At 36.4% G+C, this 15,054-nt stretch overlaps 2 protein-coding genes across 2 annotated transcripts; both read right to left on the bottom strand.

Annotated features, from left to right (window-relative positions):
• Positions 1 to 326: 326 nt before the first annotated feature.
• Positions 327 to 2,048, bottom strand: LOC103948895 (40S ribosomal protein S23). The gene is made up of 4 exons (XM_009359979.3): positions 1,895 to 2,048; positions 968 to 1,123; positions 745 to 871; positions 327 to 634 (listed from the first exon to the last, which is right to left on the bottom strand). The coding sequence occupies exons 1-4, from the start codon at positions 1,897 to 1,899 to the stop codon at positions 494 to 496; spliced, it is 429 nt and encodes a 142-aa protein (XP_009358254.1). The 5' UTR covers positions 1,900 to 2,048; the 3' UTR covers positions 327 to 493.
• A 1,200-nt stretch (positions 2,049 to 3,248) lies between these two features.
• Positions 3,249 to 8,712, bottom strand: LOC103948896 (interactor of constitutive active ROPs 3-like). Its single transcript, XM_048569482.1, is given in 7 exon segments — positions 3,249 to 3,531; positions 3,638 to 3,895; positions 3,897 to 5,321; positions 5,651 to 5,815; positions 5,817 to 5,874; positions 7,088 to 7,197; positions 8,556 to 8,712. Coding segments are annotated over 5 exon segments (1,914 nt in total). The 5' UTR covers positions 7,108 to 7,197; positions 8,556 to 8,712; the 3' UTR covers positions 3,249 to 3,531; positions 3,638 to 3,649.
• Positions 8,713 to 15,054: the final 6,342 nt, after the last annotated feature.

Raw genomic sequence — 15,054 nt, 5'->3', positions numbered from 1 at the left:
TTCTTGGACCATGAAGTCTAGAAGAACAAGACTCGAGGCGAAATAACAAGTTTTCGAATAACAACCCCAAGTCCTTGGGAGAAGAAATCACGGTGCTGTTATTCAGAGAGTGCATCGGAAGCTAACACATCTAGGGCACGAGGAAACCAGCAAAATGCTAACTTAGATACAGCGTCCAGCAAACTACAGCAATACCAAATCCACAAGGTTCAACATAAAACAAACAGCATATCCAGTTAAAACAGTTGTTGTGATAAAACCGCAAACTCAGAACCTGAATGGAACATTCAGACAATCAAGAGAACAAGAACGATGAACACAAACAATTCACTACGAAGGAAATGAAAATCATATTTGGCCACAGAAATTTCCATCGTTAAAACATAAGCATCGTAAGGGAAAAGGGAAACAAAAAGTGCATAAAATGCTGACAAAATTGTCTCTAAATCAAAATGTCGAAGTAGCACAACAGATAAAACATTTTATAACAAACTTAAGATCTTGGCTTCTCCTTCTTCTCCTTAAAGAGGGCCAGAAGGGACACACCTGAAACCTTCACGACCTTGAACCTAACTCCAGGAATATCACCAACAGCATGACCTTTACGACCAAATCCAGCAATCAGAACCTCGTCCTGCAAGCGGCCACAATAATCAGTACAATCCAAAAAACTTAAAATACCAAGGGCAGCATTTAACATAAATGCCATATTCTGGCAACACAGTTATTCTCCACTATACTCACATTTTCCTCAATGTAGTTCAAGCAACCATCGTTTGGCACAAAGGCAGCGATCTTCTTTCCGTTCTTAATAAGCTGAACTCGGGCACACTTTCTAATGGCAGAGTTAGGCTGCTTAGCTTCAATACCACTGCATAATTAAACATCCAAATATCGTAAAATCCATGTCTAAAATGGATTGGTTAAAATTTTTAATGGAAAAGGCATCTAGCTAAATTTTACTTACATTTTCTCAAGAACGATGCCCTTTGCATGGGAAGATCCAGAAAATGGTTTCTTCCACTCATTTCCAAGATGGGACTTCTTGTAAGACTTGTCAGCCCACCTTTGGTTCCTGCGGTGGGTCTTCAGCTTGCGAGCTGCTCCCATTCCACGTGTCTTCCTGTAAAAATTTGGCAGCAGGGTTAAGGCATTTTTTTTATCTTACAACAACTTATAATCTATAACAATCACATCCAACCAAAAGCTACTTCACATGAATACTGTATAATGCTTGATTGTTTTCTTGCAATCTAATAGCCAGTAAGTGATGGCATCCAGGCACAAATTCAAGCTCACTGAATACATTCGTTTTGAAGACAAGTTGTAGCGGGACACATGTTCATCAAAACCGAAGATCAATATTTCGATAAATGCATTCAACTGACAAACTTTCGATAAAAAGTTATAACCTTCGATACATCATAAAAATGAAATATTTCCGAATAAATCTTCTTGACTGTAATTTGGTCTTTGACCTAACTCATCATAAAGTGTATAGAACTTCCATCTTTATTACCACCAAAACACTTCCTGGAAAAATCCACGAAAAAAAAAAAAAGCTCTTCCTCCAAACAAAAGTATTCCAACTTATAAACATATCCCATGAAAACATTAAGAACTTAATCGAAATCATCTTAGCAGTATGAACATATGCACTTATGCAGTCGATAATCGGATCCAAACAGGAGCGTAATAATTTCCATTAAATAATACAATTTGAGTCGCAAAAGAATCAATCTTCTCCATAATCTACTTCGTCCAACTAAAGTTTACAAATTTACAGAGATTTAGAGCAGATTTTAAGCGAGAAATTCAATCGAGAAAATAGTTTCAGAGGAAACAAACAGAGAGCGAAGAGTGGAAAGATTTGACGAAGGAAGTAGAAGCTTACCCCATGGCGACGTAACAAGAAGAAAGTGGGCGATTCGCAGGGAGAGATTTGGAGCCGCAGGAAGAATAGCTTCAAGCCTTCAAGGTCGCTAACAGCAATGAGAAACCCTAGGGGCTTATCGCGCTTTCTTTAAATATACGCCTTCTCTTTGGGCTTACAAGTTTGACATAAAATATTTTTTCAATGTCAATGGGCCGTCGTAAGGAACCTAAAAAGGGCCCACTATGTTTTAAACCATCCTCACAATTTTTTTTAACAAACGGCATTGTGAGATATTAGGTTAAGCCTCATAATGAACTAGTAATAATATGGTTAAAATTCTCCTTTGGCTAGAATCGAACCTAAAACCTCTCACTTACAAGTGCAATCATAGTCACTTCAGCATGTGTGATTTATTACTCCTAATTATGCACCTGAATTCGAATTCTCTTTCTTAATCTTAGATTATGAGATATTTCAAAACCAAAAAGAAATAAAAAAATGCGTATGTGAGGAGTATTCTTACTAACTTTTAAGAAAGTTTAAAGGCACATGTGAAACTGTGGTTTATCTGTACAAATGAATGAGTTATTGCACGTAAGGAGCCAAACGTTTTCCGATAAGAATCAACAAATTTGAATCAATTATTTTGTAAATACTACATTATAAAGGATTTGGTTCTCGCAATATTTTGTGTTTCAGAATTAACAAAATGGTTGAGTTATATAAAGCACTTTCTTTTATGTATGAAGTTCAACTAAGGTGTTTGCTATTTGGTGTGCCCCGGAACATACATTTGGTGTGTAATAATGATGTGCAAAATTGGGAAATTCCATAGTTTCGTATACAAGTAATACTGACTACTAAGAGAGGGGTACATGAACCCAACTTCAAGTCGAAAGATAAAACTCTTATCCACCTGAGCTATAAGCTCTTACCAAAGATTATCTAGTTTTTAAATTGCCAAACTAATATTAACGGGACATTCAATATCTTTTTTTTTGGTAGGCAATAGTGTTAGTAGGTTAAATCGTCACATGTTAGAGGGGATGGAGACTAATTGGAACCACATCCATACCAAGATGCATAGGCAGTACTACGTTTCGTCACTGCTATAAAAACACCATCTACTTGTTAGTATTTTGGTTTAGCATAGGAATAGTCCCAATTTTATATTTTTTCCCCCAAATATTAGCGAGACTCTAAGATGACGGCGTCTCAGATTAATTTGTGGAGTGCCATGTTAAAACTCGTGGCGTATCATTGGTAGGAAGTTGGGATCCTCGGTTAATTGGGCAAACTCAAATACTTACAAACAGGAAATTTCCATTCAACAATTAACAGAGGAACTAAGCAAACAGAAGCTCAAAAAGGATAGAAAAGAGCAGGACAACTAACCCACATATTTTCCCAAGTATATATTGTCTCACATAACAGTAAATCTTGTCCTTAACCAATACGTGCAGATATTCCTTCCATCACTCATGTCAGCAACGCTCAATACTTGGATAACACATCTAAATTTATCAGTTTAATATTCCGGGGTAAAAGAAAATGAACCAGAATATTTCTGCAATGCAGCCACTGCACCAGTAATGGAAGCTAAGAAGATTGCCAATTAAACAAACCAGATTAGCCGTACCACGAAAACCATATTTCTGTCAAAAGAAACACAGAAAGGTAGTTAGAAATGAAGAGGAAGAACTATACTTGCAAGGTTGAAAATCACATATAGTTGATGGATGGATCAAGTTATCAACCTACCGAGGAGCATTTTTATTTCTGTGGCTTTTTCCAAAAGACCCCAATCTTCTTCAGCATGTTCCCATTTTTCTTCTTCAGTAAATCATCATCCATATCTTCAGAGTCAGGCGAGCCAAACTTCCCGGTGACATGATTATAGCTGCTGTCCAGTGATCCAGTTCTCTCCATCAGCTTGCCGTTATTTCCTGATGAAAGCATGGTAGCAGCTGCCTCCGCTGCCTTCCTCCACTGGTTGGACTGCACCTTTAACCTTCTTAGCTTCCGCCTCCATTTCTGCATTGGCTGCCTGTGCTGCCTCCAGCTGTTCCGCCACTCTTGCTACCTTCTTGCTGCTCTTGTCTGCCTCTTCCATCACAATGCCAAGCTTCACGAGAGCCTCTCGCTCTGCGCACTTTGCAGCCTCTACTTCTGCCTCTACCTTATCGTTAGCTTTACTTTGGCTTTTGTTGATTTCCAACCTCAGTGTTTCATTCTCTTCTGAAATACTCTGCAGTTCCGTTTCCTTGTCCATCAAATAAGCCTTTAAATCCGTAACATGCCCTTTTAGTTCTTTCAATTCCTTTTCCAGTTCATACTCTCTCTGGCATGACAGGCTCTTATCAAGCTTCGAATTGAGCCCCTCATTCTCCTCTGTAATGCCTTGTAATTCAGTTTCCTTGTCCATCAGGTGGGCCTTCAACTCTTCAACTTCAGCTTTGGTTTTCGTCAATAACGCTTCCAGTTCCCCCTCTCTGTGACTAGATGCAGATTTTATCTGCTCCACCAGTTCATGAGCACTTCTTAGCTGCACAGTGCTCTGAATTTGTTCTTCATGGTATTTGGTCTCAGCAGTTTCAAGACTAGATCTTAGCCGTGCCACTTCGGACTTCAAGTCATGAAGTTCTGCCTCATTCTGGTTTGGCTCCATAGTCTCTTGCTTTTCTTCAAATTTTTGCTGAAGCTCATTGTTACCAGCCTGATTTTGTGAAACGTTGCTGCTTGCATTAATCAGGTCAGCCTTGAGTTTGCTAACAAGTTCTTCTAGTAAATTTACACGTGCCCTTGACTGATCTAACTCTGAAGCAATGGATTTGTAAGCTTCTGTCGATTTCATGCCATCGAACCTGAGTGCCTCCATTGTTGTTCTCGCGGACTCCAGCTGCAGTAGGGTTTCACTAACCATTGCTTGTGCTTGAGCTTCGGACTCCTTACAGTCCTTTAATTGTGTTTTCATGTTCTCCACAAGAGAAAGTGTTTCAGCCAAGTTTTCTTTCAAGATTTGAAGCTCACCATTTGTTGATTCTGCATGCTTTATCTGATCAGCCTCAGATGCAGCCACCACTTCAAGCTGCGCCTTAAGCCTCTCAATCTCATCAACAGCAGATGCCAAGGCAGCTGAGTCAACTGAGTGCTGCTTCTGCACAGTCTCAAGCTCGGACTGCCATGCTTGGTCTCTTTCCTGTGAAATCTTGTGGAGCTTGATAACACGAGCTTCCTCAGAAATAGAAAGCTCAGGAAGCAGCAGCTGGGATTCTTCGAGCTTTGAGGACAAGGCCAGTACTTGCTTCTTGGACTCCTCGGCATCTTGCTGAGCTTGCTTCTTGCATGATTCACAAGATTGCAGCTCGTTCTTTGCTTTCTTCAGATCCTCTTGGAGCCGAGAAATCTGAGATTCCAACTCGGATATTCTACTTGGGCCCTTCTTCTGCGTCAAGGACAGAGATTAAGTTTTAGAATTTTTTGTATCTCAAGAAAGACATAGACAATGCACGCAACACAAGCATTTTTACTTGCAAATCCCACCACAGCCAAAAAAATTACCCAATTGAAGGTAATTTTTCGGAAAGACAAAGATAAAGAAAACTACTGAGGCCAGGCTAATGTGTCGAATTGTGATGGAGAACTTTAAGATGGAAACAAAATTTCCACCCAAGGGTTTAGAGTTTAGACTATCCACACTTCACACTCCAGTGGTTATATAATTCTATAGGTTGTGAAAGAGTAGAAGGACTCGTGGAGTTTGTTTATAAGTACCTCAAACACTGGAGTTCTGGGTGACCGACGCTCAGTGACTTTTGGGCTTCTATCTTTAGTTGCTCTTTTAGCTTGACTTGAAGTACATGCAGAGTCAGTAGTCTCCAATGCAGTTGGCCTGAGTTGGCGAGCAACTCGAGGGGAGACCTTTTGGAAGGAGAGACCTTTGAGGAGAAACCCTTTGAGGAGGAGAAACCCTTTGAGGCACTTCAGAGGAGCCACTTCTATAAAAAAATAAAAAAAAATATCAGTCAAATATTATCACTTAAAATGGCAACAGAAATTCTCAGCTTCAGATCCTATAAAAGCAGTCCGGAGTTTCTGTCATTTGTCCAACAAATATACCGTCCTTATAACTTCCTTTTTTTGGCTTCGAAACGTTTTAATTCTATATTCTATCCAGTTTGAATTACAGCAAAAACTCGCATTCTATCTTTCCATTAAAAAAATCTCAAAGTTTAAGAATCCTAATTTTTGAAATGGAAAATGCCAATGTCCTTGAGTAATAATCACACATTACACAGAACAATTTACACAAACCGAGACGAAGAAAAACACATAAACTTTGTTGCACACTTCTTTGAACTGTCAAGAAAAATTTCCCTGCAACGACCACAGAGAATGGTGGGGAAAATTACAAAAATTTTGTGATGAGATTTATTGGCTACCAGGAAAGTTTAATTTTGAGTTTGCCAATTGATGACAAATAAATGCAACATGGTGACATGATTTCCCTTCATTAGCTAAGATGTTTAAAATAATGATACTGATAGCATGTAATGATAATATTCTTTTCCCATGTTGAACGAAAAATCAAAGACAGCAAGCAAACAAATTTCACAACAAATCAATCCTTAATCTAATGCGCGGATGAGTTTATGCAACTAAAGTCGGTTAATTGGTTCAAGGGGAGCCCTTTACGCTCCTTCGATAGCTCCAGTAGTTCCTGAATGCTGCTGTGTAGCTGCCAAGAGGCCCCAAAATTACCTCAAAGGAAGGAGACAAGAAGTTGCCAAATATTTATGATGATGCAGATAGACAAATATCACTACCAAGGGCCTTACCACAGAACTGGTCCACTACTGTCAGCGGTGGAAGCGCACGAATTGATTGGTACATGAAATACAACTACAAGTCTGACATCCACAGAAATAGGACAACCCCTAAACCAGATGTAAGAACTTGAATTTATTTGAACAAAAACGAGCAGCTGCTATGACATCGGTTTTGCAGCATTGGTGAGCATTAGTACTACTACTCTCTTTAGGTTATACACAGCAATACAGAAAAGTACGCAACATTATAGAACAACGTTACCTTTTGCCTCAAAAAAAAAAAAAACCAAAACAACGCTGCATTCGAACAAGCAAACACACGAACAAGCTTTTAAAGAGGAGAACAAGATGCCAATCACATAAAAGGGCACGTGAAAGTTACCTTGCTTTAGGGGTCTGCATAATGCAACTGCCTTTTCTAGCAGCAAAAGTTGCGAACGAGACGGAACTGATTTATGCTTCGCTACTTGAATGCCCTCGACCCACCAAGACCTGAAACAGTTGAAGCAAGATCACAAGCCGGGACCAGGGGGAATCCAATGTCTTAAATGTTCAAAGAAATAAATTGGTTTCATGAGGGACATGTGCTCCTTATCATTCGCACAGAATGACATTATGGCAAAAATGTGCCAACTACAAATCCAACCAACCATTTTCTTCCAACCCAAAAAAGAAAAAGCGAAAAAAGCATTTCAAAAACCCAATTAAATGCTTGGTACCAAGTTGCAAGTGGTGGACTGCTTCAAACCGCTACGTCCGGAGTTTCGGGTTCAAACCCTCCTCCTCCCCTTTAGCGTAGCTTATAGTAGTAATATCACTCGTAACTAAAAGCTAAATGTTGTACCAATTGCCTTCAAACCCTCCTCTCTCCTTTAGTGTAGCTTATAGTAGTAATATCACTCGTAACTAAAAATCAAATCACGTACCAACTAACAAGTCCCACAGGTTTCTAATCGTGCTCATGATCCATCATTGTAAGCACTGCTAGCCAGTCATGATTACAGGAATACCCCTAACATTTGTTAGTTTTGTTTCGGAACAAGGGTAGTTTCGGATGCGAGAGAAAACTAAAAAGAAAGTTGCCTCCTCCAGTTTTGCCGTGAAATGAGGGGACTAGTTCGAAGTGATGAACACAAAATAGTTATCTTTTCTCAAAGATTGTCTGTTGCTTTTTTTTTTTTTTTTTTTAACAAAACATTATTTTCTCGGAAGGCATCATTTTTTTTCCCGAGAAACAACAAACAGAAACAGATCCAAAGACAACGTAAACCCAAAAAATAAAATATAATACGGAATCAGAATCTGCAGAAAAAAGCAAGTAATGCAGCTAAACAAAATTGAAGAGGAAAAGCGAAAGTTGAAACTTGATTGTATAGAACAACTTTTTGAGATTCGACTTTGCTTTTTTCAAGCCGGAAAAAGACAAAGAAAAGCCTGCAAATGTCGAAGCACTTGAGCAAGAAAAAGAGAAGCTGCTGCATTGCGTTGTTATCACTCAGCTAAGGAGCTTCTTTTTATGCTCAGAATTCATCCGAAAAGAAGATAAAAAGAAACATCATTACCCTTGAGACTACAAAAATATTTTTTTCTTAAAAAAAAAAAAAACCAGTAGAATATGAAGATAAACAACTCCAAAAATCTCTGTTTGGTTGCTGAGAAAATGTGAGAAAAGAAAAAGAAAGAGAACCCCATTTTTGAAAACAGAAAACCCATTAAACATCAGACAACAAAATGCTGAAAAATGCACAAAGAAATGGGATTTGTTCCTCTGTTTTCTCCACATTTTCACAGCAGACAAAAGAGAGCAGATTAAATGAGAGAATACCAAAAAACATGAAAAATGGACTTACCTGGTGAGCTTGTGGGAGAGGATGAAGTATATTTTGATAATGCAGAGAAGTGATGAGTGTGAAAACTGTTCACTTTCTTCCTTTGTTTTTCTAGCTTTGGTGTTGCAGTTTCCGAGGCTTTCTATCTCTAAATTTTTGGATATTTTGTGCCTTGTGCCTTGGAGATTTTGGAGGTGGAGGGAGTGGACTGTTTACCCTGTTTTTGAGTGAGAGAGAGAGAGAGAGAGAGAGAGAGAGAGAGAGAGAGTGAGGGAGAGAGAGAGAGGAGAGGGAGAGGGAGAGAAATGTAAAGTTACAAAGCAGAGAAAACAGAGGACATATTTGTCGTTTCATGAGATAAGGATCATAAAACTGGATTTGATTCCAGCTTTACGTCCGAAGTTGGATATATTATCCGTCTCGAGTGTTTCAAACTTCTATGACCATTTGGCCTTAAAAAGATCAAATTTATGTGTAATAATTCTGTATTATTATGTTGTATATCATTTGACGTATTATAATATAAGTAATTAAAAAATTTAGTATGTAATTATTGTCATGTATTTGTGCTACAAGCACATAAAAAATTCTCTTTAAAGCCAAAAAAAACTTTCATAACACATATACACGACATATTGACGGTATATTTTGTAATAATATATCACTATAAAAGACCAAAAAGTTTATACTAGCTACATGTGCATTTATGGAGTAGGTCCGAGAAATGGGGAAAAAAATCAGAGAGATGCTGGAAAAGACGAAGAATATGAACAAGAAATTATTCTTTATTTTTTGTTGGTTCTACAACATTTCAAAACTTAAAAGGACAAAAATTATGAGATCTTAGATGTGTTAGATTCTGTTAACCAAAAACAAAAGGGTGTATAATTGTAGTAGTCATTTTTCGTTTCTTTTTTATCAGAAAGTAAGGAGATCGCGATGAGAGATAAACTCACTTAACGACGGACACAGAGTTTTGGTCACTAGGTAATGACCAAACCAAAGGATGAGCGAAAGTATATGAAAAGGAAAAGAGTAGAAGGCTAATAGAGAGTTGCTAATCAAACTTAGCATGAAGTTTGTTGCTGGTTATACAGTTGACGACTAACTGTGGATGTCAAAAATTGTTTTGAGCAGAGATTAAACCAACAACGCAATGTGTTTTCATGGTTCATCATTGGTTCGATTTGATGTGAAACCAACAACGCCAAGAAACCTTAAGCCTTAGGTTGCTCTTTTTCTCAACAACAATTATTGAAGTTGATAAAGTTTTCAAATTTAGCATAGTCTACCACCAACATCACCGATGTTGTCCTCACTTTAAGGGCAGAGCCATGAAGGGACCAAATGGTCTTGGGTCTACTCTGACCTCTTCTTCACACAAAACAATTTAGAGTTATCACTCTGATTTCCAAAGATTTTCATAGTATTAGAGCCCCAACCATAATATTTTCCTTATTTTCTTCACTGAGTTCAATTTGAGGTTGGTGGCTCATGTGTAGGTTAAGCGACACCACTATGAGTTTTGAGGGACTCAAGCGGTTAGAGGGAGAGAGATGAAGTAGGCGAGAGGGCTAGTTTTTATCTTTATTTTTGCTTTATCCTTTTATTTTAGGAAGTGTTATTGGCACTCCAAAAATCTCATTATACACTCTTCATTAGTGTATTTTTCTTTCTAATATAGAAAGTTTGGAGTGTAGAATGAGAATTTTGGAGTGCCAATAACAACTTCCTTATTTTATTCCTTGAAATAGATTAATACCATTGTTTTTGCTTTTATCTATCCCCTCTTTCCCTCCTTCTTCTGCTTAAGAGGACTTTTATTTTGAATCTAAGTCATGATACTAGGCATGAGGCTTGAGTTGAGGAAGAGGATGACAATAATGACGTCATACCAAACCCAAATGATGGCGGTTGGTAACTTAGGTCACGGAAAACCTTTATTTTTCTTAGATTAGGAGAGCGTTTTAGCGTGAGACTTTTAAGCCCCTCGTGATGTATAACTCTGGCTTCACCACTACCTCGCGTAACCACTTATGACCTATTGCTAGGTATGCAGTTTTATCATAAAAACCTTAGTGATATTAGAAGTAGAACTCTCACATATAAATTGTATATTATTTTTGTATTTCTCGATGGGGAACTGTATAAATATTACTCTCTCCTTTTCTCCTCCATTTTGGCTTGACAAACATGCATATCAAACACATCTTATTTAGGGGTGTGCTATCCACATACCCCATTTTACTTCTCACACACCCCTTGATAATTTATGTCCGTTGATGTTCTTGAATTCATTTAATCCGACGGTCGAAAATTAAAAAGCTGTGTGAGAAGTAAAATGAGGTGTGTGGATATCACACCCCCTTATTTAAACTCTGTACTATTTGCCATGGTCCATAGGAAATTGAATTTATTGATCATCTATTTAAAAGAATGTGATGTTCTTCACAATGTGATTTGCATTCATTATTCAGGTTGGTTGGGTGTGTTGTTGGTGGCTACCAACTCAGTCTCTGAAGGCCTCCATCGCCTATCCTCCATGCCAAATTGTATTTTTTTTTTACTTGGCATTTATGGAAAGCATTGCAATCCATCCCATTCTATTCAGAAAATCATGATGTGGTCCTAGTGGAATCATTATGGGCAATATTGGTTTGGCCACTAGAAAGCATTTATCCGGATTTAAAATTACTTGGAATCCTTGATCAAAAAAATAAAAGATAAAATTACTTGGAATCTTGTAGGACAATTTTTTTAATGTACAAATGGAAATACGGAAGACATGAAGTACTTTGAGTTCATGGAAGATTTGACGTAAAATTGAATACAGATGCGTTATAGATTCATACAGACCCCACTTAGTGAGATAAGACTTTATTGTTGTTTTGTACAAATGGAAATAGAGATCTATGAAACGATTTTACCATGACCATAATTTTTCAGGCAATTAATATAAAACCATGTACTATATTAGTGGTTCAAAACGCCACAATAACATTAAACACAATGACATTAAACCCTGTTTCATCATTCATTTTCCTGCAAATAAGATTTTAGTAAATAACCAAATGCATCTTGGGTGGTTAAAGTTTGTAAACTTTTCAACTTGTTTTATAATATGAACGGTTCAATTATAAACATAAAGTTATCTACATCAGTCATGTACTGAATTGAGGAGAAACTCCTCTTCGTTCATTGAGGAGCCAAGTTAATTCTAGTGGTTACCACAATATTGCTAGAAAACATTTGGCACGTAACTCCGGATCAGTTGTTAAAGGTTGTGTTACAACATGTATTTTGGGAACTTTAACGAAAAGCTCCCGGTACTGTTCACTTTAACGAACAACCACATTTTTACACTAAAAAGTGAATCCTGATACTATTCACTTTACCCTTTATCTTGTCCTTATCGTTAAAACTCAAAGTTTTCAAACCATTTTCATTAGTTTTTCTTTTTTTTTAATTGTTTTAGCATGGTTATTTACTTGCTACTCATTGCGTTACATGGAGATTCTTGTAGGGATTGTTCATGAAATTAGAATATCTGTCTGCTCAAATATAACATCTTGAAATCAAAACATGTTAATAGGGAAACCATTTTTAGCTAGACATTGTTGACAATTGGTACTGGTCATGACATTTTTTTCCTTTCATTCTAGCATGGTAATTTTGAGACAACATATCTTGTAACTGGATGTGTACACATTTGTCTTGTCACTATTCATAGTGCGAGTGACTCTAATGTTATAGAAATAATGGTGCATAAATCTAGAAACACCAAAAAATTAATTGTGCGCACCATTCTATCATGACATGTTTAATTATTTGAAATCGAAGAAGTTGTGAATCAAAATGATACTTGGTTTAAAATAAACCACCCGCTTGATGATTTGATACCTAATTGTTTATGGATACAGATTTTCTTTTTCTTTTTATTCTTTAGATGTTAGTGAACATATGATATTTCATGAATTCAAATGATGGACAAGTATGGATAATTATCCAACTTGTAAAGGTGATTTTAAACTAGTCTCAACCCTTTAAAATATTTTAATTAACTACCTAATGTTTTAAAAATTAGACATTGTTTTTGGAGCTTTACTAGCTGTCATCATCTTTGGAGCTGTTTCTAGTATTAAATGATGAGGTAAACAAATACTAAAGTTGGTATGTACTAGTTGTCATCTTTGGAGCTCTAATTCCTTAAATTGACTCCTTTTAGTCAAGTTAAGCTGTAAATTTGCTTAGCTAAATTGCATCGACTTGGAGATTCAAAACTCCACAGATGACTTGAGAGTAAAAACCTGGTTTAATAATTGTTCACATCATCATTTAACGCTAATGGATCTGACATATGTCCACCATTTAAAACGCTAGGTAGTCATTAAAGATGTTTTAAAATGTTAGGGATCACCCTAAAAAGTTAAGTAGTTACCTAGACTTAACCCTAAAATAATATTCCTACCTTGCATATCCATTCTTAATTAGAATGCAAATCATAAATACAAACACTTTTTTCTCTTCATGCACACTCCTCTTTAGTTTTTACTATCATGAATAAATGAAGGAGAAGTAACGAACATGTAGATGACGTTTAATAGTAGTGGTAGAAAACATTGATGCTTATGTACCCTAATGCAAATTCGATTCTCACTGATTCTCCTTGTTTTTAACAACTAACAATTTACCGTGCTAATACTATCGTTTATTAGAGAAAAATGAAGTAAAGAAGTGCAAAATGCACAAAAGAGTACTAATTTTTAATAAATAAACATGTCATTATTGGTTTGGGTCTAATTGAGAATAGGAATCAGTGGACTGTACCTAACAAAGAAAATCAAAGATTTTTAACTGTGGGCTTCGGCTCCCGTTTCTCTTGTTGGGTTTTCTTTGGGTGGCCTTTCAGCCTAACTGGAGTGCTTTCTTTACTGCTGCTGCTTACCGGTGTGTTTTCTCAGTGGGCCTTTCTATTTTCAGATATAATTAATTAGCATCGAACTTGTTATCAGCAAAATATGTCAAAATCTTTCACGTATAAGTACAAAAGAATGGCACTATATTGCAGTTTTTAATGGAGCTCCTTAGGAATAAGTCCTCAATAGTTGAACTACTTGATAGTCCAACTTTGTATCTATTAAATTACGTAAGCGAAAATAATATTTTCTCAATACGATACAACCGTTTATTTCTTATACGAGTGAGTATGGAAAAAAATAATAGAGCTTGTTGACATGCTTTTGTTACATGGGCATCTGTGCCTTGTCCTCTTTGGTCTTTTACTTGACTTTTCAATGGAGTTGAATTTCCACCGACCTTCATAAGAATTCCAAATTGTCACATTATCTTATAACAATATCATATATTATTATTACGTCCTCTTGATAATCATAGCGTATGTTTATTATATATCTAATTATTTATTATGTGTAATTTTATCTAATTATAGTTAATATTTACATTGAATGTTACCTTTTTAATTTTAGAGAAAATTAATTAAAATTAAGTAAAAAAATACATAGTAAATAATTAATTACATATTAAACATATACCGAAGTTTAAGATGATGAGAAAAAATGCACCGAGCAGATAAGCTTGGAGAGTTTGACCACCAAAGTCCAGGCGAACGTTACCACCGAGGCACCGACCACGTTCTACTTTATTAGGCGGTTTCTCCTCCTTTGCATGTTCCAATTGTAAGTTGTAACGTTCGTCATGGACCCACCACCTTCTTTGCATATCCCATTATCAGCTTCTCTTTTGCTTACTTGTTCTCTACGTTATCACTTTGACTCATGCAAAATTTCCCAGGATTTTCATCCCAAAATATTATTGATTATTCATTATTTATGAGCAAGCTCCGTTGTTTTGTCCACGTTTTCTAGTTGTTGATATAACAAAGATCGCTTGATTTCACGACATTTTTACGCTTCTTTGTCAACAAACAAAAAAAGAAGAATATTTTTACCTTGTGGATTGGTAGAGTATACGAGAATATGTACGACGTATTTTCATTCATGTGTTGAACAAAATTATTATTGAGATCAATGATACACGCACGATTTTAATGAAAGGATGAATTTCGTACTGTTAGGTCCCATCAAGATGTATTTTTGCACCATGTAAAAAATATTTTAATTTGAGCAATAATTATGTAATATAATCACACCTACGCATAACAACTGATTTTTGTGATAGAGTTTGTGTCGTACACTGTGAACGTCATATAATTGTCCTAATGTCAAACAGTTAAATTGCAATTAAAAAAAGAATAATGTTTTTCATCTATTTATTTTTACTTCTCACATGCTTTGTTAATTTTTTATTATTTATTTTTTTCAATTCATTCGATCTGATTGTCAAAAGTTAAGAATGACGTGTGAAAAATAAAAATAGGTGTGTAATCACGTTTCAAAAAATGCATCGTAAAATCTAGCGGTCAACAATTCTTATGGAATCAAACCGCAATCTATAAAGGCTTTCCTCGAATTACATGAAGTTGGCAACTTGGAGCTTGATG

The sequence above is a fragment of a genome, unplaced genomic scaffold, assembly GCF_019419815.1.
Source record: "Pyrus x bretschneideri cultivar Hongxiangsu unplaced genomic scaffold, Pyrus_bretschneideri_v1 Contig5, whole genome shotgun sequence".
Lineage (NCBI taxonomy): Eukaryota > Viridiplantae > Streptophyta > Magnoliopsida > Rosales > Rosaceae > Pyrus > Pyrus x bretschneideri.
The sequence above is the reverse complement of the archived record's forward strand: the minus strand, read 5'-3'. Positions and strand labels throughout refer to the sequence as shown.

Coding starts and splice junctions, on each gene's coding strand:
- LOC103948895 (XM_009359979.3), bottom strand. Junction 872..967: donor GGCATCGTTCTTGAGAAAAT/GTAAGTAAAATT, acceptor TTAATTATGCAG/TGGTATTGAAGCTAAGCAGC. Junction 635..744: donor TGAACTACATTGAGGAAAAT/GTGAGTATAGTG, acceptor GGCCGCTTGCAG/GACGAGGTTCTGATTGCTGG.